We start from the raw sequence: 24,166 nt of genomic DNA, 5'->3' as shown, positions 1-24,166 counted from the left end.
TCGTCAATTACGTTAATAAAATTGACAACCTCCTTAGGGACCTTGGCCGTTACCTCTCTGGTATCCAGGACAGGCTTACCCATGTGAATGGTTCTTTGGCCAGCCAGCTCCGGACACTTGCATATCAAGTGTTCGGCTGTTTCTGTTTCCGATCACAGAGCCTGCAAATCTCGTCTACTGACTTTCCCATACGGTACAAATGATGTTTGTACCGACAGTGTCCCGTCAGAAGTCTGACCATCACCCGAAGCTCGGCTCGTGACAGCTTCAAGAGCTTTTTGGCGTAGGTAGGTGATATTGTCACGAATTTCTTTGCCTGAACAAGTCCAGAAGTGTTAGTGCAGTGAATTATCCTTTTGTTCAACTCACATTGCTGGACCGCAGCTTTATATTGGTCTTTTCCTATCCCACAGAAAGGCTCAGGTCCAGCAGGTGTTAACCTTGATGCACTTTTTGAAAGTTCATCAGCTTTTTCATCTCCTTCAACCCCGCAGTGCCCAGTTACCCATAGTAGAGTCACTTTATTTCCTCTGGCCAGTTGCTTTATGGTGTTACGGCACTCCCAAATCAGCAGAGACTCCTTTTGAGATACAGGGTGGCAAAGTTTTCAAAAAGAAATTATCTTCATCAAGATATATTCTGATGTGTTGGGTGTTCCAAATTTGGTGTCGAATGTGTTTGAGATAAGAAAACAAATTGGAAAATTGCGTGAAATGAAAAGTTCGCATAATTTCTTTATTACTGTTGCTGTGAAAATGTAACAAAAACATTCTTGAGGCGCTCATTTCAGTAGAATCCATTGGTATAACCATTTTTGTTGGTTGAAATTACTTTTGAAGTTATGAAAAACTTGTGTTTTTGTTTTGTTTGTAAACAATGAAAATGTCTATAACGAATAAAATCGATTTTTTTCCTTTCCAAAATTCAATGATATGATATATAAATTTCTTATGAAACTATAAAAATCATCGAAAGTTTGAGTTTCGCAGCTATCATCTGTCAAATTTTGTCATAGAGCTTGAAAAACTTCTTTTATTTAAGTATACGTGAACAAAACACTACATGCTCTACATTATAGTCCTTTATTTATTTTTATTTCGTAACATAATTCAATAAGTTTGCTCGCAAATGAAAATGTGTTATTTCTTGTGAATCGAGATTTTAAAGGTGGGGCTCCATTCCCATTGGTGCCGCGCTTGCCCACCGCTAATCAAAAACAACAACGCATAATAGATTCCGAACATTGTTTGGAGCTATCTAGTAGAAGAAATTTGACTCTGATGAAGAAGTGATTTTCAAGGCCTATTTCGAAAGCAAGGACGAATCTTTACTACAGAAGATGGATTATTCTTGAAGGTCACGGTAATGTTAGGACACCCTGTGCACTAATTGGGAGAATATACCTCTTATGAATTATATTAAACATAGGCTTTGCTTCCGCCGTTTTTTTTCCGAAATTCGAGGTTTTCTTGCAAAAAACTGGCTCTATATTTATGATTCAAAGTATTGTCCATCACTGGCTATTACTTTCTCCCATCTTTCGGGCAGCGTAAGAAAAGAATCCCTGGTCATTTTTTGAAGCAATCCATGAATTGATTCAATTTTTCACTTTACATAAGACCGGAAGTGCTCGCCAGCCAGGCTGTGTACCATTTATAGAACCAAGAATCAAGCGATCTTCCGAAAAAGCAACGTCTGGAGAATACGGTGGATGTGGTATGACTTCCAATTTCAACGTTTTTAAGTATGTCTTGACCACTTTCGTGACATGGGGTCAAACATTATTGTCATGCTATAAAATAATTTTATCATGTCTCTCGTATTGCGGCGTTTGTCCTCCAGTGCTCGACTCAAACGCATGAATTGCGTTCGGTAACGATCGTTTGTGATTGTTTCAGTTGGTTTTAACAACTAATAATACACTAGGCCGAGCTGGTCCCCCAAATACTGAGCATGACCATGGAACCTTGAATATTCGGTTTGGCCGTCAACATGAAAACATGGCCGGGATATCTCAATGCTTTTCTGCGCTTGGGATTATCGTAATGAACCCATTTTTGGTCTCCAGTCACAATAAGATGCAGAAATCGCTACTGTCTTTGCCTTTAAAGCAGCTGTTCACAAGCAATCAAACGCCATTCAACATCTCTCGGCTTCAACTCGTACGGCACCCAATTTCTTTGTTTCTGAATAATTTCCATGACTTTCAGGCTTTTTGAAATGGCTTGTTGCTTCACTCCCAATGATTCTGCCAATTCTTGTTGCATTTGACACAAGTCTTTTTCATGTAATGCCTCCAATTCAGCACTTTGAAAACCTTTTCTGTCCCACAGCCATGCTTGTCTTCGACGTCAAAATCACCGTTGTTGAAGCGTTAAAACCACTCTCGGCACGTTCTTTCACTAAAAGTGACCCCACCATTGGTATTTGATAGCATTCAATGAGCCTCAGCCGCAGATTGCTTCATATCAAAGCAGAAAATCAAAACCCCCCGCAAATGACGATAATAATTTGACTTTTTAGCTGACATTTTTAATCGAGGATAAATTTATAAAGCAGACACAAATCGACTAATATTTCGATGGCGTTATGTTCACAAATACCTAAGCTTATATTTTATGACATCTACGATCTATTTATTTCGACTACCTCTTATCGCTGCAGCCATACATTGCAAAATGGCGGCAGCAAAGTTGTACACCTAATATAACTCTGAAAAACTATACTACCAGAACAATTTCTTCCATCAGGCCAGTTTTATCTTGTTTTATTTTTTATCGAATTATTGAACTATTATCTTCATCTGCCATCATCAACTGCGTCATAAAACTTCAGAAACTCTCTGAACCCCGAAATATCCTTGTCCTGCCGAAAGCAATATTTCTCTAACTCATTTTCAACCCTATTTTCCACGTAATTCCTCCAAAAGGACCAAAACGAAGCACTTAACTCCTAATCGAACTCCACGCTTCAAGAGCCATCAGAGACATATTACTACTTACCCTTATATCGACTTTTCTGGTCTCGTAAACTATGTCGTAATTCTCTGGCAACAAAGAATCATCGTTAATGAATAGCCCCACTCTGCCCTTTGCCGCCATGTTATTGAAGGTAATGCTGAAAGAGAAGCCAACAATCACGATTTTAATAGAAGCTCATGGCTTGTCATTTGGCAGCCCTTGAGGGGGGGCTGCCGGCAATTTTAGAATTTTATTCCGTTTAATTCGCTTTTGTTTGATTGCTGGGAAGCTGGCCTTTATTTGCTCAACGGAAAATTACCTCGGATGTGTCAATTTGAGAATATTTTCAGATTGTTTTTACATTTAGAAAAGGTGATAAATTCACTCTAGACTTTTTACAGTACATCTAAATAATAGTATATTCTAAAACAAGTTGCAGAATGGGCTCCTATTCCAACACGAATGCGGAGTTCGAAAACGAGCGATGAAGGAGCGAGTTTTCGAACGCAAGGGTGTTGGAATTGCCTTCTGCAACGAGTATTAGACGATATTTTCTCTATTTCAGTCAAGATTTGTGAAATATTGTCGAAATTCAATTGAAAATGCCAATTATACATCCTAGTGACTTTTGTATTGTATCTTGGCAGTTGGTTTGACTGTTACAATTTGAATTTAAATCGTACGTATCGAAATTAAATAATTTGAAATTACTCATTGAATTCATGAATTATCTCTGACGAAATCGATTTAACACCACCAGAATTAAGAGAAATTGAGAACAATGCTGCAAATCATTTCACTAAATCCAAATTATACATTATTTTGATTTTTGTTGCTTGATGAAATTATGATAGGATTGAAAGGCAGAAGAGACAACCACAAAACGAAAAATATAACTGAAAACGATGCTGTAATGAGTTCATTACAGCACTGTTTATAGAACTGTAATGACCTCATTACGATACTGAAATAGAGAAAAATTATTAGAGATGTCTGTTATACAGGGCGGCCCACATAAAGCGTAGCTAAATCACCCTGAGATGGTCAATCGGATTCGTTCAAGAAGTTAAGCAGTTAATGCTCTTCACGCGTTTTCCGTAAATAATTATTTACGGAAAACGAGTAGATTCTGTTCTGTGATGGGAGGACATTTTGTAGAATTCCTGGGTGGATCAACAATCATCTTCTTAAGTGAGTTGGCAACCCTTTAAGAAAATCAAATTGATATAGGGTTGGTTTAAAATTAGTTTCGGTGTGAAAAAACCCTTTAAAAATGATGGGTGAAGAATATTGAGTCATTAAGTTCTTGAACGAATCCGATTGACCACTTCAAGGTGATTTGTTTATCTTGATAAGCCCAATTTCCTTTTACGCACATCTCTAGTCAACATTGACTTCTACAAAACGCCGTTAACAGAATTAAAAAATATTCGGCCGTTTTCGAGAGAATTGGGGTTACCAAGATAAGTTGAACACCCAGCTCAATAAGAACTAATTTTTGCGAAGTTTCCATACAATATTTCAAAAAGAAGTTTAGGTATTTGGAAGTCTATGACAGTATACAGGGTGGGCCATGGTCGAAGATACCCTGGTCTTTCACGGAGAACAAATCGATTTTATTGACAATTTGGTTTCTTTGGTGGGAACCACAGCTCTATCGATCTAAAATATTTTTAGCACAGCGGTGTTGCCACTGTTATCCATTAGTAGTAACAACTTCGATATTTCAAATAGAACACCCTGTATATTATTATGCTTTCCGGTCTGCCGTAGCTTCTTGATTATTTATGTATTAACTTCTTTTTCCTTATCTCTAGCAATTTTTGAGCAATTGATTGATTACATTTTTTTTTTTTGGAAAACTCAAAACATAGTTTTGATTGAACATTTATCACTTCAGTACATTGAAGCCAGAAAAGCTGAAATTTTGGTTTCAAATTAACAATATTGCGTGTATAATTTAAGTGTAATAAAATACGTCCCTAATCTTCGAGGGTTGTTCAAACGAGACATACAAAATAATAAAAAGTGCATATTTTCAAATGGAATGACCTGCATATCAAGAGATGTACCTATTGTATAAAAATGAAATTTCGTTTTAGACGATATAACATATATAATACTGTCATTCGGATGAAAACTTGCTTTTTATTAGGAAACCTTACAATTCAGGTATCTAATTCTAAAACAAATAATTAAAATTAGATACCTAAATTGTGAGGTTTCCTAATAAAAAGCAAGTTTTCATTCGAATGACAATATTAAGATAGCTAGATTTGTTTTGAATATTCTTGAAATGTTATAGAACATGTGAATTATGATAATTTGAGAGTCGGCATTGCTTGTGACACATTGTTGAACTCTATAACATTATGTTTTACGCAGTGGTTCCTAATTTTATCTGGAACTCTATAACTTTCATGGACACCTTAAACTAATGTATAATGTATAAAGGCAATTTATTATTATTATATTATTAATTTTTTGTGGAATGAAAACTTGCTTTTAATCAGGAAACTTCACAATTCAAATATAAGAACATCTTATATCATCCGAAGGGAAATTTATTGTCTTTCTATACATCTTATGAAATGTCATTCCATTTGAAAGGAGACACTGAACAAACCTGTATATGATTAGGGACCTTAATGATGCTCGGAATATTAGTAATCCGAAATTTCAGTTTTCTAGACTTCGAAGTATGGAATGAATAATTAATTGAAGCTATGTTTTACGCAGTGGTTCCTACCCAACAAAATTTTCAATGAAATCGTATGTTTCGTTATTCATGAGTGCAGGACACCATCAACCGTGGCCCACTATGTACTATCAATCAAAAATTAAATAAATTCTTTCAAAAACTCAGTTTCATTCCAATTCGTTTCAGTTGTCAGTTGAATGATAGGGAAAATGAAAACTAACTGTATAATTTGATAACTAATCGTATCATTCCTTTGAAATAATTCAAAACCAACATGTTAATTCTACTTTTAGTTGATCTATCCAAAGTGGTTTTCACGTTGTCTAACTACATTTTTCTTGCGGAGTATGCAAGACATAAGTGCTTATGAAACAAAAATAATCCAATTATAAACAAACACTAAAATGATCATCCGAATAAATAACGTACCCTCAACTGAAACAATAACGAAAACTGATACCTAACCTAAAATGACTTTTATCAAATAACGATTGAGTGAAAAGCAACGAGGCGTTAACAACACAATTCAAACTCGTTTAACGTCCTCAAATTTCCATCGAAACTTCAAACGTTTACGTGCCGGAACTCTGAAAACACTCACGTGGCTTTTCCCTCGTGTGCAACAGGTAGGAACTCCTGCAGTCTCGCATTGTTGGCCTCGTAGTCGCCTTCGATCGTCAGCGATCCCAAATTCAGACTGACGTCCAAACACAGCATCCCCAAATGCGCCCTTAATTGATTTATCCTGAAGTCTGGCACCCAGGGTAGCTGCAATTTACGCAGCTCGCTGAAAATGAGAGACTGTTAGTGCAACTGCCGCCCCTGGCTTCATACTGCTTTATGATTCGATTAAGTCGGTGCAGTTCGATGAGAAGAGATGCAATTTTGGGGAACAACATCAGTGTAGGTTGAATGGGTTTGGCGCTGATGGCGTTGTATAAAGATGGGATAGTAAGTCAATCTTGGGGGGTTTTTAGTTAACAATGTTGACGAGGAGATTGGATGGTGGTAGTGTATTTTGAGGGGACTATTATGAAGGTTGCAAATTACTAGTTGCCCTGCAAAAATACTTCGTAAAGATGCCGAAGTTGTCGACGGAGGCTGAGATTGTTCGTTAATAAAAAATGAGCAATTATGCTATGTACTTGGAGAAGGTTCCGAAGCAATATAGAAACATCTGGCTCCAAATTTCAGATGGAGGAACACATTTTCACATTTTTCAAAAATCAATCTGTGTTATCATAATTCACGTTTTTGATTGATCAGAAAAATGACTCTCCGATTAGTTTCAAAAAAATCAATAAGACTATATGAACAGGATTTGGAAACAGTCAGCAAAATTATGTACCTATTATGAGACTGTTTGTCATTGAAACGACAAATGTACAGGTTGTTTATATAAAGATCATGAACTCGGACAACTCAAATTCAAGATTTTCAAGTTAAAACCTATATTTTTTATCATTTCAGTCAATTCTACGTTTGAAATGAGGGGGTTACTGAAGCGAACCCTATCCTTAAAATGAATACTTTGAGAGTAATCGAGGAAGAACAATAAATCAGCAAAAACCGTAATTTTGAACTGTGTGGAATAGTCTGTGACTTCCGGAAAACACAGAAAGAAACTAAAACTCAATGTTTTGATAACTAAATTTGACATTTCATGAATTGTTATCAAATATATGTAATTAAAAATTTTATTGGTCAATGGATTTCTCAGCAATCCTATCAAACAATTGATTAAAATTCATGAAATGTCAAATTTAATTATCGAAACATCGAATTTTAGTTTCTGTGTTTTCCTGGATTCCACAGACGCTGATTAATAAACATATAATATAACAAATAACATATACGTTTATCACTCAATGCACAGACTACTCCACATATGTAGTTAGACCTTACGTTTTTTCCTCATTCAAAATTCTTCCTCGATACGTACTCTTATACATTTGTTATTTTGGTTCATGTATACAATAAAGATTTTTTTATTTACGTTTATATGTAGGTCATCCGAGTTTTATGTTGTAGTAATTAATGATAGATCATAAGAATGATAACTCTTGAAGTATTTATTCTAGGTATAGAGTTTGCTTACGTAACCCCCTCTCTTTGAGTTGTCCAAGTAGTTCATGATATTTTGGTAAGCACCCTGTATATTTTTGGTACAAATTGCAACCGTGTATATAGTTGCAATATCGAAAATGAAAAAGGTTTTTTCCTTTGAGTTGTCCAAGCAGTTCATGATCTTTTGGTAAGCACCCTGTATATTTTTGGTCCAAATCGCAACCGTCTACATAGTTGCAATATCGAAAATGAAAAAGGGTTTTTTCCGAAAAAACTTTTTATATTGAAATAATGTAAGTCCTCGTCACCACCATTTTTTTCCATAAGAATAGTATTTACTCATGAATCACTGAGTTTTTAACCAAGGTATGGCATACTGCTGAAATTGCCATCAGAAAAGCTACCTAATGTGTGCCATTTGAAATAAGGAAATAGTTGTATGTATCCAGTATAACCGTATATTTTAGAGATCTGAAAATATTTTAGGGAGAAAGATCATTGTCTCAAACCCCAATATGCAAATTTTTAGCGTAAAATTATGATTATTTTTCCATAAATGTCTATTAGGCCATCGCAAGTAATCACCCTGTATTTGAAATAAAATCTGATCGATATTCTAAATGACAGTATGTTTTATTTACGTTTATTTTCGGAACTACAAAATGGTTGAGATCAAACATTTTCGAGACGTGATTATCTGAAAGAATCATATAAAAATTACAATTTATCCCAAACGCGCAATGCTTATTGAATTACCATACTTGATTATTAATCTCATTAGTGACCGATATTCTAATTAATATCTACTTTTTCCAATCAACAGTTCAATAATGATGTCCAAGTTCTAACAACACTGTCATATAATCACGAATTGAATCAATTTTTAACAATTACCAATGAAATGTTTCGAAAACGCCAATTCTCATAACGATATTGCAATTACGTATTACGATAAAAGTTATTGAAACGCGAAATTATTTTATAGGACTCAATAACCGCAGGGGAAAGACTGGAACGAATTCTTTCACAAAGTATTGCCATATCATAATTTATACATGAACTAGTTCAATAATTGTTGTTTTTTTTTGAGTTGAATCATATTCATCAATTTTTCCTAGGCGGGACATGAAAAAAATAATCTGTTGTGATATGTCTGTATGAAGTAGTTGTTGGCAGAAAATAAACGTACCAAATATCATGGAAATGGTTAGGGTGTTTCGAAAATTATGGGTAATTGATGAAATTGACAAAATCAATAAAACAATCTTAATTATAAAGAGAAATAGACCTTTCAAAAATAGGTTATTCCTACTCGCCTCCGTGTCCCCTATCTACCCTTAGTATTTACCAATGAATCACCCTGTATAGATTGTTGCATACCTGTCTACAAAAACACTAAAAATTTTTCACTACGGTTAATGCGAGTATTTCCTTTCATCTCAAGGATATCAAAAAATAATTGTTATGAAATAAACAATATACTTTTTCTCGGTATTTCTTGCTGAATTATTCAACCACTGGACCAAAAACTGTTGGTATTCAGAGGATAATATTCATAATTCATACATGCAAAACCAACGGGTAATATTGTATTCAGTACAGGGTGTCCCAAATTCGATGCTCAATGAAAGTATCTCAAAAATATAAGACTCTTGGGTTCCGTTCGAGATATTCGAAAAACGTTTTTGGTCAGAAATTTTTTTGGTTTACATGATCTTTACAGATCATAGAAATTAATAACCATTTTAGAGATATAGAAAGGAGTTGGTGTTTTACAAATTAGCTTCTGCAGGTCTTTAGTAGCAGATTTTTGGAAAAGCCTCCTGATACCGGTTATTCAAAAATGTCGTCCATTTCGAAGATATTGAGTTTTTTGTCTTGTTTCTTGAAATGGGATACCTTATTTAAAATATTTTTCCTTTGTTTCGAGGTTTAATTCAATTGGTGTACATTGTATAATTGTTATCATATACATCAGGGAGTCCCAATTACAAAACACCAACGCTACTCTATATCCTATCTGAAATAAACCATGAAATTACTGAAAGAAAGTTTTCAACCTAGATATAGCGAAATATTTAAAGCATTCATTAACTCGAGAACGAGAACTCGAGAAGATATCTACGATCAGCTTTCTGATATCTTATTACTTCGACAAAAGAGATCGGGAGTCCTGGAAGACTTTTTCTCTAAGTCAAAAAGAGATTCACTCACTGAACTTCAAATTTGGGACAATTAATTGTTGAAAGAACTATTATAATATTAATTTTTCATTACTAAGATTTTGCAAGGTGTCCCAAATCCGATGTTCACTGATTAATATAAACTCAAAATTGAAATTATGGGTCTTTATTAATTTTTCATAATTTGATTCTTTTTTGCTTTGCATATGAATTCCATGTTTGTGTTCTCGAGCTGGGATATAATAATAATATTAATGACTTTATTTTCTCAATATAGCGGTATAGGATTCGATCAATGATCCAATTTCATGCGAATAAGAAAATAACACTTATAGTTTCCAAAAATTTCATTGGACGACGAACAGACGCATTTGTCCTATTCGATACCTATTTGAATTCTGAAAATTCCACAACGTGATGGGTTGAAACACTAAATTTTATTGAAAAGAGTAATAAAGCAGAAACAATTTGAGGATTCCTGGAGAATTTTGTTTTGATAGCTCTATCGTAAATATAGAAAATTCAATTGAGACATCGAAAAAAAAAACCAGAGTCGATTTCTCCATCTAATGATATTTTCATTCGTAAAGAATTATGAATATACATCGATCGAACAATCCACGATTTCCACATGCAGCTGAGGTCTACCCCTTATATTTTTCTTATACAATAAGACCCCGCTTTTAAATTTATCATACTTGTATACACATAAACCTAAATCCTGCCATATCCCATTTCGAATTCAAAACAAGCGTTTTAGTCCCTACCAGTTCGAATAAACTAGAACAATCAATACTCCCATGCGATCTGTTCATCCAGACCTTCTGAATCTCGGTATTTCCATACGAAAAAGAACTGAGACATCTGCAATCCCTTCTTGCCACGAAGCCGTAATATTTGTTCAGAATAATTCAGAATCCTAGTGGAAAACGGGACATAAGAAAGTGATACGCAAGAAAACAAAACCACTCGAGCTGTCACTCATACGATAAAGTGTCCTCTCGACAAACTAATTGGATACATTCAGTGAAATCGGCTGCAACTTCTTGTTTAACATTGAAAACAGAAGCATGAGAATGAACTTGTGAGTGTGTTTGATGTGGGTTGAATTGAGGAAGAGAGGAGGTGAAGAGCTTTGGAGTTACTGGAGGATGTGTTCGTTCCACCCTGACAAGAAAACGACATTTTATTTGGTTAGAATTTATGTTAGACTAGATAATTAGATCCATATGTTTGGTTCTAATTAAGATGCATAGAATACCTGGTATGTGCAATGATTCGATTTTGTTTAAGACTTTTTGAGAGATCCACATGTTGCTTTGGTGTTCAGCTTAACCAGAGTTCTGTTAGGTGGCGCTCTTCAAAATTTTTCGAATTCCCGCTATCTGCCTGGTGCCGTTCAAAAAGGAAATACTGATTTCAGACACTGCTAACATTCACAATAAATTACAATTCATTTCATATCAAATTGTCAATTAAAATATTATTGTTCTAAACTCAAAGTTCACGACAAGAGCGTAGAAATGGGGGGATACTGGGGGTAATTACACGGTGTTCCTAAATTGGAGATACAAATGAAAATGACAGATTTCCGGATCATTTTAGGATAAAAAGTCCTATAATATGATTCCCCAAACATTTTGTTTTGAGATACTTGTATTAAAGTTTAAGTTTTTTTCTCGTATAACCTTCCCTTCACAAGATATTTAATTTGAATTGGCCATAGATATTCCAGTTTAAAGTTTTCACCATGTGATATGCTAATTTTGAATGCAAATCTACAGGGCGATATTTTTTTCTGGAAGGATGCCTGCTTCCTTCCTCCAAAACTATATTTTGATGAATGGCTGTTAGTTTAGAAAAATGTAGAAAAAGAAACTCTGGTCCACACTACTACACTTTTTGGTTTGTTATGGTTTTGTCGTATCTGCTATCGATTTCGAGGAAAAACTCTAGTAATCCTCAGGAAAATCCAAATTATCATTAAGATCCAGCTAGTAATCTCTAATGCATGCATTAATTATAAGTTTTGGTATTTATTTACCCAATCTGTAGGGAGATTAATAAATATTTGATAAACTGATATAAGCATCACAAAAAGTACGACACACAAGAAACAACCTGTATATTGAGAGCAAAGCGTCGATAGTGCAGTGCAGAGCATTGACTCCAACATTGAATAGAGAAGGTTGAGCCTCTTGTCACGTGATTATAAAGCGGATAATGGGAGAATAGTACTGAGAACTATATTGTGTCAACTATATTATTGTATCAGCTGATGCAATCATCAAGCGTATCGGAGTCGATTCCTCTGTCTCTATGCACTTTCTACATATTATTACATCATTTGAACGAATATATTTTAGATCTGAATGTAGGACTTATTCAATGTTTTTGTTTCACATTTTTTATTCAACGTTCGTAAGACCTTTAAGGAAATTATAGCTAATAAAGGGTTCTCCAACAAGAAATGTAATTTTTATATAAAAAATATCCGATATATTTTAATAGAAATCAATGGATGTTTCTTCAATTGTGAAGAGGAAGATATGTCATTGACGATGGAAAACAATATCAGACAAATGGCTTCCACGGTTACGGTTGCAGCACCATATCTTTTTCATGAAAATTTCTATAACGAATTCGCACATTTGCGGGTATAGGTCCTCCTTATTTTCACGAATGCCATCTAGTCTAGAAAGATTGTGGAACATTGGAATGGACCATATTTTTCACGTAGTCCCCAAAGAAAGAGTCTGTAGGTTTTATGTCCCAAAATCTCGATGGCTAATCAGGCACATCTCATCGAGAACACGGACAGGAAACTTTTCTTGCAAAATGGCGAATGTTTAGTTGCTTGAGTGATATGTAGCACCGTCTTGTTGAAAATAAACGTCGTCCACATCAATATCTTTCAATTCCTACCATAAAAAACACTAATCAAATTTCGTTAGCGTAATCCATTCACCGTAAAAGTTGTACCAACCGCATTTTCGAATATGTATGGTTCAATCACACCACCAGTCCAAAAACCGCACCAAACAGTGACACGTTGAGGTTTTTCACCAATCATTCATGTATTTTCCGAACTTCAAATGCTAAAATTCTGTTTATTAACGTAGCCTTCGGAGTGAAAATTGGCCTCCTCATTGAAGATGACTTTTCGATGAAAATTGCTGCACTTCAAGGACTCAATCAGCGAAGATACAACGTTTTATTTCTAGTTTTCGATCGGCTTGAGTTCTTGTGTTAACTTTGAAACTAAAAGCATATTTTCTTCTCAATATTTTCCAGTTGTTATCTGAGAAACGAACCATTAGATTCTGGTGACATTTCAATACAAAGAAAATGAGGAAATTTTTGATTGGATTTTTGGTGATATTTTCTACGATTATTTTTTCTTCAATAAATGTTTTCCTTATTGCGGGAAATTATATTTTATGACAAAATTGTATATATTCCACAAGACCATCGTTAACTGCATTGTGTGACTTGTGTTCTAAGGAAAACGGCTCCACGACTTCTCCAGAACACTTTGTTTCCAAAAATGACACGTAGGTATAGGATGCATTTCATACCCACTATACATTCGTAGATTTGCTTCAGCTTCAATATTGAAAGGTAGATCTTTTTTGGAACGTGTTTTACATTGATGAATAAATGAATGAATCAAGTAAAACTTACATAATTGTCTCTCCTATGTTATGAACAACATTGTCCAATGTATGAATACAGTCCTTCCTTTCTTGCCGGTGATATGATAATGTATCATTCTTGAAGGCCTGAAAAAAAAATGACAAATACAATCATGTTTGTATATCATAATAATAATAATAATAATTTATTCATCTCATCAAATAGAATATGAAAATAAAATAACAAGATTGTGAATGACCTAAGCAAAGCTTGTATGTATTCACAATCTGTTGCATTTGAATGAATAATTATCGCGTGCAAAAGACAGACCTAAAAATGAAAATTATTGCCAAACGTGTATACAGGAGAAGACCATTAATAATAACAGTAACAAAATAAAAAAAAAAACACATAAAGAGTGAGTCATAGTTGAAAATACTAGCAAGTCAATACTCTCACAAATCTCTCAGGATTTTCCATTATATAAACTTTCAATCTATTTTTATAACCTTTTTGTCGAGGATTACAATTAACTTTAAACTGGATGGGCAAACTATCATAGAATTTGGCGCCATTATATAGAAAACTGTGCTGTAAATGCGTGCCATATAATCTGGGAATCGGGATAGAATGGTTTGAAGCATATCTTGTGACATAGTTATGCTGCACAGGTTCAACGTTTTTCTTTATTTGTCTTAGAATGCACTCATATATATATATATACAGTTGTTCAAATTTAAGTTGCCTTGTCTCATTGAAGAGTTCATTTGTGTTATATAATACTCCAACTCCATGTATAATTTTTAAGATAGAGTTTTGAATGACTATTAAATGTAGTTTTCATGGAATATGAAAGAAATGAAATGAAGGATAAAAAGAGGAAGACTGTCTCAGTCGAATGACTTAAATGATTGTCAACAGATTGAAATAATGAACCCAAGATTTTTTTACAGCAAATACCTATTAAAAATAAAAAACGACAATCGCTTTAGAATACTTGAGTTTCTGTAGAAATATTCTAAGAAAATTCTAAAGCCAAATATGATTGATAATGCTCCAGAAACAAAGCTTTCAAGTTTTGATCAAATAATATAAAACACATTTTTCGTAGACTTGGAATGTACCTTAGAACCATTTCATATTGAAGCCATTAACATTTCAAGTGGTCATTTACTTAGTTATATATCCATACAGGTTTTTTCACTGTATGAATTGACAAGTGACCAGTTAAATTAAATTTAAATATCAAGAACACCATGAACTTTAACACATGAGAAATATATTCTCAAACTCCTGACTCGACGTTTTGCTTATTTTATGACCGGTAGAGGTAATCCCATGAATTTCTCAGACCAATTACAATATTTTACCAATGTATTCTTCCTCAGTGATTGCTTATACCGGCAATGGGTCAAGTATAAACAAAATATAATATGTATGATTCAGTCAAATGTAAAGTATTACGTTCAAAGTAGGTCGCTTCTCGCTTCCGAAATAATATAACAATGTTAACTCATAACCCAATTATGAAAACGTTTGTTGTAGGTATTTACTTCAACTGGTCGTCATTATTATATCTTTTAATTAATTAATTTTGGTCAAATATTTGCAATTCATACTTTACAACTGGTTAGTACCAAGCTTCAAATTAATTCGAAACAAGGAGTTAAGACTGAAGCAAGATATTGAAGGTTGAGTGAGGCTACATTTGTTGTTGTTTAAAAAGTTTACAAGAACAAGTTTTATGTATTGATAGAAAGCTATATTTTCATGGGAAAAAATACTGTGCAAGCAAAGCAATAACTTGATTAGAGTTATTCAGACTCTGTTCCAACGGTGGAGCACAGATGCTGCAGAGAAAGAAATGTGGCTCTTTAATAAAGAAGTAATTACCGAGGTTGAAGCCTACTTTGAAAACAAAGTGATTTTTGATGTATGAAAGAGTAAGACACTTCTTCATGTGAATGTATTCAAATCTTCAAAATATAATAGTATATTCTAAAACAAGTTGCAGAATGGGCTCCTATTCCAACACGAATGCGAAATTCGAAAACAAGCGACGAAGGAGTGAGTTTTGGAACGCATGAGTGTTGGAATTGCCTTCTGCAACAAGTATTAGACGATATTTTCTCTAGTTCAGTCAAGCTTTGTGATATATTGTCGAAATTCAATGAAAAATTCAAATTATACATCCTAGCGACTTTTGTATTGTATCTTGGCAGTTGGTGTGACTGTTACGAAAATTGACAGATTACGGAATTTGAATTTGAATCGTACGTTTTGAATTTTCAAATAATTTAAAATTACGCATTAAATTCCTGAATTATGTGTGACAAAATCGTCACACATTGAAATGCTGCAAAGCATTTCACTATATCCAAATTATACATTATGTTGACAGTTATTGACGTTTGTTGAAATTCGATAGGATTGGAAGGCAGTAGAGACAACCACAAAACGAAAAATATAACTTGATAACGATGCTGTAATGAGTTCATTACAGCACTGCTTTTAGAACTGTAATGATCTCATTACGATACTGAAATAGAGAATAGTTTTTTATAATACAAGTGCAGAAGGCATTGATATTCTCCCACTAGTTCAAAATTCAAAAACGAGCCACGAAGTGGCGAGTTTTGGAATGAACGAGTGGTAGAATGAGCCTTCTGTACGAGTATTATACATTATTTTCTCTAATTCATTGCATTTTCATCGAAATTAATGAAATATTCCCATAAATATATTTTAGTGATTTTTGCATTGAAAAATGTTGGTTGGCAGAACTGATTTCTTTAAGGCAAATTGATGAATTGACAGATAAAGCCGTGGCGGAAAGTTCGGATAACCAACATAGAATAATAAAATATAACCATGAAAACTGTGCGTTTCTGATATATTCTCGCACGATTTTGTTTACAAGATGTGGAAGAATGAACGGAATAACCACAGAATTAGAGAAATACACTTACCCTTGTCAAACTTTCTTCAAAATGAGGAGTAATCTCGTCTATTAAATCTCTTAACTCATCATTGAGTTCGTCAACAAAGTTGATATTCCTCAAAATCATTACTACACCTTCACTATACAGACACACAAATAACAAACACAGACCTATTACAACTCAAGTGAGTAGCACTGTGAATACATCTGAGATAAGATAAACAAAAACGTGACGATCCAAAGTATTATCGTAGTCTAATGGTAATTTCAACGTCTTATCGACTTGGAATAACCAACTTATGAAGCAGGTAAGGTAGCAGAAGTAATGAACGAAAGTTTGTTATACGTCGAGACAGCAACATTAACTGACAGTGATTACGCTGCAGTGAATTTTTGAACCAATTTCTGATGTGGACGCGTGGTGGACCTTGGAATTGATGAATTATAATGCGATTTCGATCATTATATTGCCTCATTCTAGATAAGGCATTCGGTTTCGCTCTCAGCGGAACCGCAACAGATTTCTTTTAACTCCTTTCTCTCTTTCTGGTTATATCATCGGGTCTGCCACCTTGTCTCAGATGGACTGCTTCCGAAATTTCTCAGGAGATCTCGACGGACGAAAACTTGCCGAAATAGAGCGAGCTCGTATGTCTGTTTCGAAATATTTCGAAACGGAAAGAAGAAATCCCGCTGATTTGGTAAAGTTGGCTACGATGAGTAAGATACACGTTTGGTAAAATTCATTGTGAAAATTTTTGTTGGTGTGTATATCATGGTTGGTTGTCTGTCTGAAGAGAGTGAGTATGTATTTTTTGGCACGATTGAAATCTTTGAAATCTATCGAGGGAAAAATTTGCGGTACTGTTCGTTTTCGAAGTGGAGGTGAATGAACTTTGCGGTCCGAAAATGATTCTCGAAAATATACACACCGGCAAAATTAAGACAACGGACAAAATCTCAACGAGGTTTGAAGTTCATTCTTTCTTAAATCCTACGACCGATTTCAGCTGTTTTGTTTTTGATTTCAGCTTTATTCAGTCAGGAACATAACTGTTCAGTCACTTCGTTTTTTGTTGTACAGGGTGGCCACGGTCGGTGGTAACCTGGACTTTTAAGGAGAAGAAGAAGTACGATTTTATTCAAATTTTGGTTTCTTGGGTATGAAACACTGATTTATAAATCTAAAATATTATCAGTGTTGCCGCTTATATCAAAAAGTACTAACAACTTCAATATTTCAGATATAACACAATGTATAGTGTGTATCATTACTTTTTTCGATTTGCCATAGCTTCTTGATTATTTATGTATTTACTTCTTGTCTTCATTTCTAACATGTTCTCAGCTAATTGATGGATATACTTCTTTTTTGTGCTAAACAGCTTCAATTAAAAATTCATCACTTCTCTAGTTGGAATCCTAGGAAGCTGAAAAATCGGGTATGGATTACTAATATCCTGTCATGTTCGTTTAATGAAATACATCTTAAATCATACAAGGTTGTTAAAAATTTCGGACTTCAACGAGACATACTGAAATTAAAAAGTGCGCTTTCTCAAAAACATCATAAAACGTATTAAAAGAAAATTACTTTGAGACAAAATGTCAAATATCTATCCCTACATTTTAAGGTTTCCTAATCAAAAGCTAATTTTTATCCCTATGGTAATTGAGACACATTTTTTTAGATGTCCATGAAATGTCATAAAACTTTTGAAATATGATAATTTATCTATCGGCATCTTGTAATATATAGCCGAATTCTATAACGAAGATTAAATTGAAAACGATTCAACTGGAAAGCAATAAATTATATACCTACACAGTTTTGTTGAAAGATGAAATTGTTTATTCTTCACTCCGAATACGATAAAATTCACAGAATGTGTAATGAGATGTGTATCCTGATTTAAAACCAATGAAAAAGAGGAACTTCTTCAAAACTCCATTTGTAAAATTATTACTTCCCATTTGAATCGTCTATCAATTAAATATTGGTTGATAAATTCAATTATGTTGTACCAGGTTTTTCACCATAATTTGACCCCCCTTTTCTTTGTTATTAAAAGAGGTCCATAAAAATGTCTTTTACAAAAGTTTCACGAAATCGACTAGTGTTTTTTTAAATGATTTCACAAAACGAAATATATACAGAATGGGCAACATATTGATTGCAACTTCATTTTATCGAATGGAACATCCGGTACATTTTTCTATATTTGACTAGCTCTTTTTCCCCTGATTTCGAATATATAACATATGTTTGGTCTATCTCTCTTATTTTGATTTCCACAGAGTTTCAAATTTCAAGAACAACCTGGCATTCTCAGTAATAAGTTTTCAAGTGGAAGGCTGCGATAACTCAAAATGCTCTTTTTAGAGTTATTTTTTCTTCAACTCTCATAGCTCTTGAGATGTTCTCAGTGAGTATCGACATTCAGACACCCTGTACAATGTTCAAATGTCCTCAGACAAATCATTGAGTTTTATATTGTTAATTCATATTGAAGCGCGAAACTTCGTTGAAGTCGAATTCGTAGTTCCGAAATTATCAACCAATAATTTTTTGAAACGCCCAAATTTACGAATCCTCTAGTCTAATAAAGATCCACAGTCTTCAATATAGAAACCTATCCAGAATAATTCCATTTTGTAAATTGTTCCATTTGCAAGTTATCGTGTTGACGGAAGGACAGGATTGAATTAAACTACGGATTCTTCAACGAACCTCATAATTTGAGACCGGCTCAAAATTGAAACATCGCGACGAAATGATACAGCTCTTTTTGGGGAACAAGCGCTCGATAACAAATGATTACGTTTCACGTAAATAATGTTGCCAATTATGTCATCACAATTTACGCAAAGATAATTCCTGATTTTCCGAATGAGATACGTGCAAATATGCACAGTTTCGTTCATAGGCTTCCATGAACACAAACGACAAAACTGACATAAAACATTTTAATCTCGTTTAACGATTCAAACATGTGAACCATCACCAACAGTATTGGTAATATGCAAAAATATTGCCAATAGCGGCTACATTGTACGTATTTCGTCGGTTGAAACTGTGAGCGATTATACTCTCTCTGAATATTTCAACTATTAATTTTTTTCCTTATGATGTCGAACATAATTTACTCTTTAATGGCTAATTGAAACTACAATATTCTCTTAAAATTTGTAGTCATAACATCAATGAACTTTTGGAATCATTTACTCTCAGTAGCTCAAATTGAATTGATCTAAAGAATTGATCTGAAGAATTGATTATATGTTCAATTTACAAAGCACTGATATATCCGTGAAAAAACCTACAAAGAATCATTACAAAACAGGAAAAACTATAATAATGTGAAAAAAATAATCGACCGTTGTATAATAAGCCCATAAGAGGTAAGCGATTATATCTCAGGATGTTGAGCCAAACTGAAGTTACAGACATTTCTATCAGTCAAATTTTTCCCTTTCCCCTACCCTTATTTCATGTCGAAAAAACGAAAGTGACAATTCAAAAAGTTTCAGAATTTTTCCAAGGATTACAGTGATGATATTTTTTCTCCAACTTGATATAAGACCTTTTCGAATAAACTTAATTTTTCTACTCGACTACAGCTATTACGCTCCCTGGCGGTAGAGGTATGAACTTCAAAACAATTTCCAGTGTATACGTTAGTGGTAAAAATTTTTACCGCAAGTTTCTACGCTTACCTCGCTTATTTGCCCAACCTGTACAGTGTTGCCCGCTACTTATATGCTTCTTAAACTGAAAGAAGATGAAGTAAATGTAGACCTTCGAAAATTTGGTCACCGCAGGAGCGCCAGAGGAGAAACGAATGAGTACCTACCTAATGTTTGACTTGATACGTGGAAATCCACGTGGTGGTAAACCCTCTTAAACTTGTGAATAAAACGATCATTTTAGTTTTCCCTGAAATGAATTAATACTTTTTTAACAAAATGAGGCCAATCAGAAATATTTCAATGATTCATTGAGTTTTTCATTTAAAAAACTCAGGCGAGAAGCTCCCAACCATCCATAACGCTCTCTCTTCTGGGAATTGTGGTATTTTATTCCAGGATCACTGATGGCACCTTCTGCAAGGTCCTTTATTCATAAGGATCCAAACATCCTTAGTAAAGCATGCTCTTGCCTTTAGAGCAATCTCCTTTGATGTTAGGTCGTTAGCCTTTTACTGCTTCATCTCAGTATGATTCACCTTTGGTAGAGTAATGAGTTCTGCTTTAGTAGGTGTATTTGTGTAACTACTTAACTAATTACACAGTCTCTGTGCTATTCGCTCTTTCTAAGGAAGCATCATCGTCGCTTGTTCATCGTAGTCGCAACAAGTCTTCCTCATAAGAGCTTTTGCGTCATTTTTCCCTTTGATGAAGGTCCTCTTACTAAGCTGTATTGAATGTTCATCTAGGAATGATATTTGCAGATGTTCATGTATCCGTACGTAGCTGATGAACGAACAAAGGTGCATTTACTTCTCGTCTTTGGATCGTATTCTGCTCGACTTGAAGTCTCTACAGATGGGACTTGAACGATGTATTCCCAAGGCATGCGTAAATCATAACCGATGGAATGATGAACTTGTACAGAAGAATCTTGCTGGACAGATACATTTTGCTACTTCTATAGTGAAGCTTCTGCAACGATGCCGCTGTTTTTTTTTCATTCTTCATAATTGATGTGAGGTATTGTTTCCAATGAAGCTTCTTGTCAAGTATCACTCCTAGATACGATTCGATTTTCTTATCGAACATTATGATATGTCTATATGATCTTTTCTTTTGAATCTGAAGAGAACAGCCTCTCAGGGCTAAGTACGATTCTCCATCCAACGAACCTCGATTGAAGTCTCCATTGCTTTTTACGGGTACTTCGTTGCCATTTCGGGATACCACAATCTGGAAAGAATGGCGATATCGTCAGCGTAAAATGCCATGAAGATTTTGTCCATGTTCGGCATGTTAGATACATATAATTCAAATATTAACCATGACAGTAAATAAACTTGCGGGACTCCAACTTAAAGTGCACCTCATGAAAACAGTACTCCGTCAACTTTGGCTCTTAACTTGAAAAATGCAGGTAAGAGGCTACGAGTTGAACCATGGAAAGGGAGAAACAGGCCTTAAGCAGTTTGTATAGCAATGTGATACAGCCAGTTTTTTATTTGTTAAAGCAGGGAGGATCCTCATGGACGAACTACCTTGTGAGAGGTCGAACTAAACATAATAATTTGGAGAAAATAGTTTTACGGCATGCAGACAAATTTTCAATTCTGGAAAATTTGTCTGCATGCCGTAAAACTATTTTCTTATATTTATCTCACAGACGTTAAATTCACTTTCGTATAATAATTTGGAATATGCACTAGTCATAGACTCCTTCATCCCGGTCTGAGTGGGTTAAATTGTGGGGGTTGGGATTGCCTGTCACCTTTCGAGCCAGCTTTAGAAAGGATACATGGGTGAACGGTCTTTTTGGGGAAATTGAATGATACAGTCCACCATTCACTGACGCTCTTCAAAAGACTCGATTTGAAAAGCAAGCTTTGGGTGCTTGTATCTGGTGGAAGATTCATCGTAGTCCAGAGAGTCTCTGACTAATCTGTTGGGATGTTGGTGATACAGCCAGAGATGAGTTGGGTTTATATACCAAGTAGTGTCTTGAGCAGTGTTCGGCGCCATCCTTCGGGCTCACAAAGATTGAATACACATTTCCACACATTTCAGAGGAGGAGACGAAGCAATATGAGTGAGGAGACTGTGAGCAACCTAGCAAGCAACCAAGTCGGAAAAGCAAAGCTTGGCATACGCTTGGAGCTGACGCTGCGATATCGCAATCGGCGGGAGCTTTGGGTCACCCTGAATTGAATATTTCAGCCTTTCTGTCACAGAAAAACTTTTCGTTCTTACTAAAGACTTTTAAACAGTCAACACAATAGAACCATAAATATCAAGAACGTTGTTTTTGGTTGAATCGATCAACTGTAATTCTATTAAATTGGGATAATGAAACACCGGATTTCTTAATTAATATATTGAATTTGGCTGTACTAGTTATGTGTTTACAAGGTAACAGCTACGAGCGTACTGAATATGGTACCTCCGATTTCCTGAGGATGTTGAGTGTCGCTTTGGATTTTGCATACCAAAGCGCAATCCAAGTCCCTGATTAGTCTACGTCTTCATTCCTTGCCCTAAGATGTGACTTCAGGATGACCATATGTAGCGCCAATGTGGCGCCAAGGATACTCTTGTTCCATTTTTAGCCCTCGCTGTACCTGCTGGGGTTGGTTTTTCGACCTAAATGCGTATCTCTGAATATTCAACTGCCCGTAAAGTTTGCGTGAAATTTACTTGACGCAACAAACGTTAAACATATTTTATCGATTCAAGACAATTTGGAGTAAAAAACTAGTAACTAACTCAATAATTGTTCGAAAAGATAATGGCTTAAAGGCATAGAGTAGCGTCTACTCTCTGAGAGTCCAATCTTTAAGACTGTTAGTCCGATCGCACGATTATTTTATCGCAATGTCACGAATTTCAAACCTAAAATGAACATGAAGTCCTGACCCACTGATGACGACCACGTCCTTGAATTCGAATCTTACCAGCGATAGTTTTCGAACGGATAGACCTAGAAATTTTCATGATAGGTTCGTATTCCGAATGCCGCATTTAAGTTGGGTAAATTCTGACGGTAGGTTCCGTAAATATGGCAGTTCGAAATTGTATTGCGTTAATTTCAAAACTTCTAATTCGATCGGCATAAATGTTGAACTCGGATACAGAATAACAATATAAAACATAGTGTAAGTCGCGAAACCAGAACTATGAATGATTCAAGGTGAATATCGAAAATTTCTGTTTCCTATACCGGGTTTGTCAAACGAGATGCTAATTTCTTGTTCTTATCAACTTTATCTTCGTTATTGTTTATTCAATATTTTTGAAGGTTCTATACCTGATTTTTAGACGAAGAAAGATTTCTAACAACTTGTTTCAATTTTTTACGAACTTGAAATTCATGAAGAAAAATTTTTCATATCGTTTTTATTTCTATTTGGAATCTGCTGTTGCTTCAGTACGGCTGCAGATTATGAAAATCATTTAATTCATGAAATGATGAACTACCTTAGCTGAAGGCTTGCCGCCTACATTTCGTTCGAATTGAAACTCTTCCAGATATTAATGCTGAAATTATTTTAATTATGTTTGAGCTGAATAATCCCTTTATTATTATCAATTTGTTCTCATTATGAATATACTATTCATGATGAAATGAAGAGTATTATTTATATTCTCGAATTATTTTTCTACAATATGGATTATTCTGGGAAAAAATAATTTTTATTCAACTTGAAGTGAAGATCCCACTAATAAAAATTCAAGATAACTGAGATCGTGCCTAATGAAACATCGTCGAGTGTGCCAACAAACCCTTCATGGAAGAGATTTCAGACTGAAACAAATACTCAACTTCAAACGGTTGTCTCGGTTGTTTGCTGGTTCATACGGCCTAATCCAAGGAACTCTCCAGGCGAAACTATATATTTGCTCTTCTGGAATGACTTCTATTATACCTCTCTGTAACTATCAGAATACTGAGTGAGTTGAATTCGCTATAGTTTGTTCCCTCTAAAGTATAACA

General features: G+C 34.7%; 2 protein-coding genes across 2 annotated transcripts in view; one reads left to right on the top strand and one right to left on the bottom strand.

The window, feature by feature from the left end:
• LOC123682574 overlaps positions 1–16,892 on the bottom strand; it is a 64,755-nt gene extending 47,863 nt beyond the window's left edge. The window contains exons 1-4 of the mRNA XM_045621285.1: positions 16,517–16,892; positions 13,596–13,693; positions 6,263–6,448; positions 3,003–3,117 (exon numbers count right to left, since the gene is read on the bottom strand). Of these exons, the coding sequence (XP_045477241.1) occupies positions 3,003–3,117; positions 6,263–6,448; positions 13,596–13,693; positions 16,517–16,615 (498 nt within the window). The 5' untranslated portion in view covers positions 16,616–16,892. The remainder of the gene's footprint in view (positions 1–3,002; positions 3,118–6,262; positions 6,449–13,595; positions 13,694–16,516) is intronic.
• Positions 1–24,166, top strand: part of LOC123682573 — a 386,250-nt gene that overhangs the window by 282,092 nt on the left and 79,992 nt on the right. The window lies entirely within an intron of this gene.

Source organism: Harmonia axyridis, chromosome 6, assembly GCF_914767665.1.
Source record: "Harmonia axyridis chromosome 6, icHarAxyr1.1, whole genome shotgun sequence".
In the NCBI taxonomy this organism is placed as follows: Eukaryota; Metazoa; Arthropoda; class Insecta; order Coleoptera; family Coccinellidae; genus Harmonia; species Harmonia axyridis.
The sequence above is the reverse complement of the archived record's forward strand: the minus strand, read 5'-3'. Positions and strand labels throughout refer to the sequence as shown.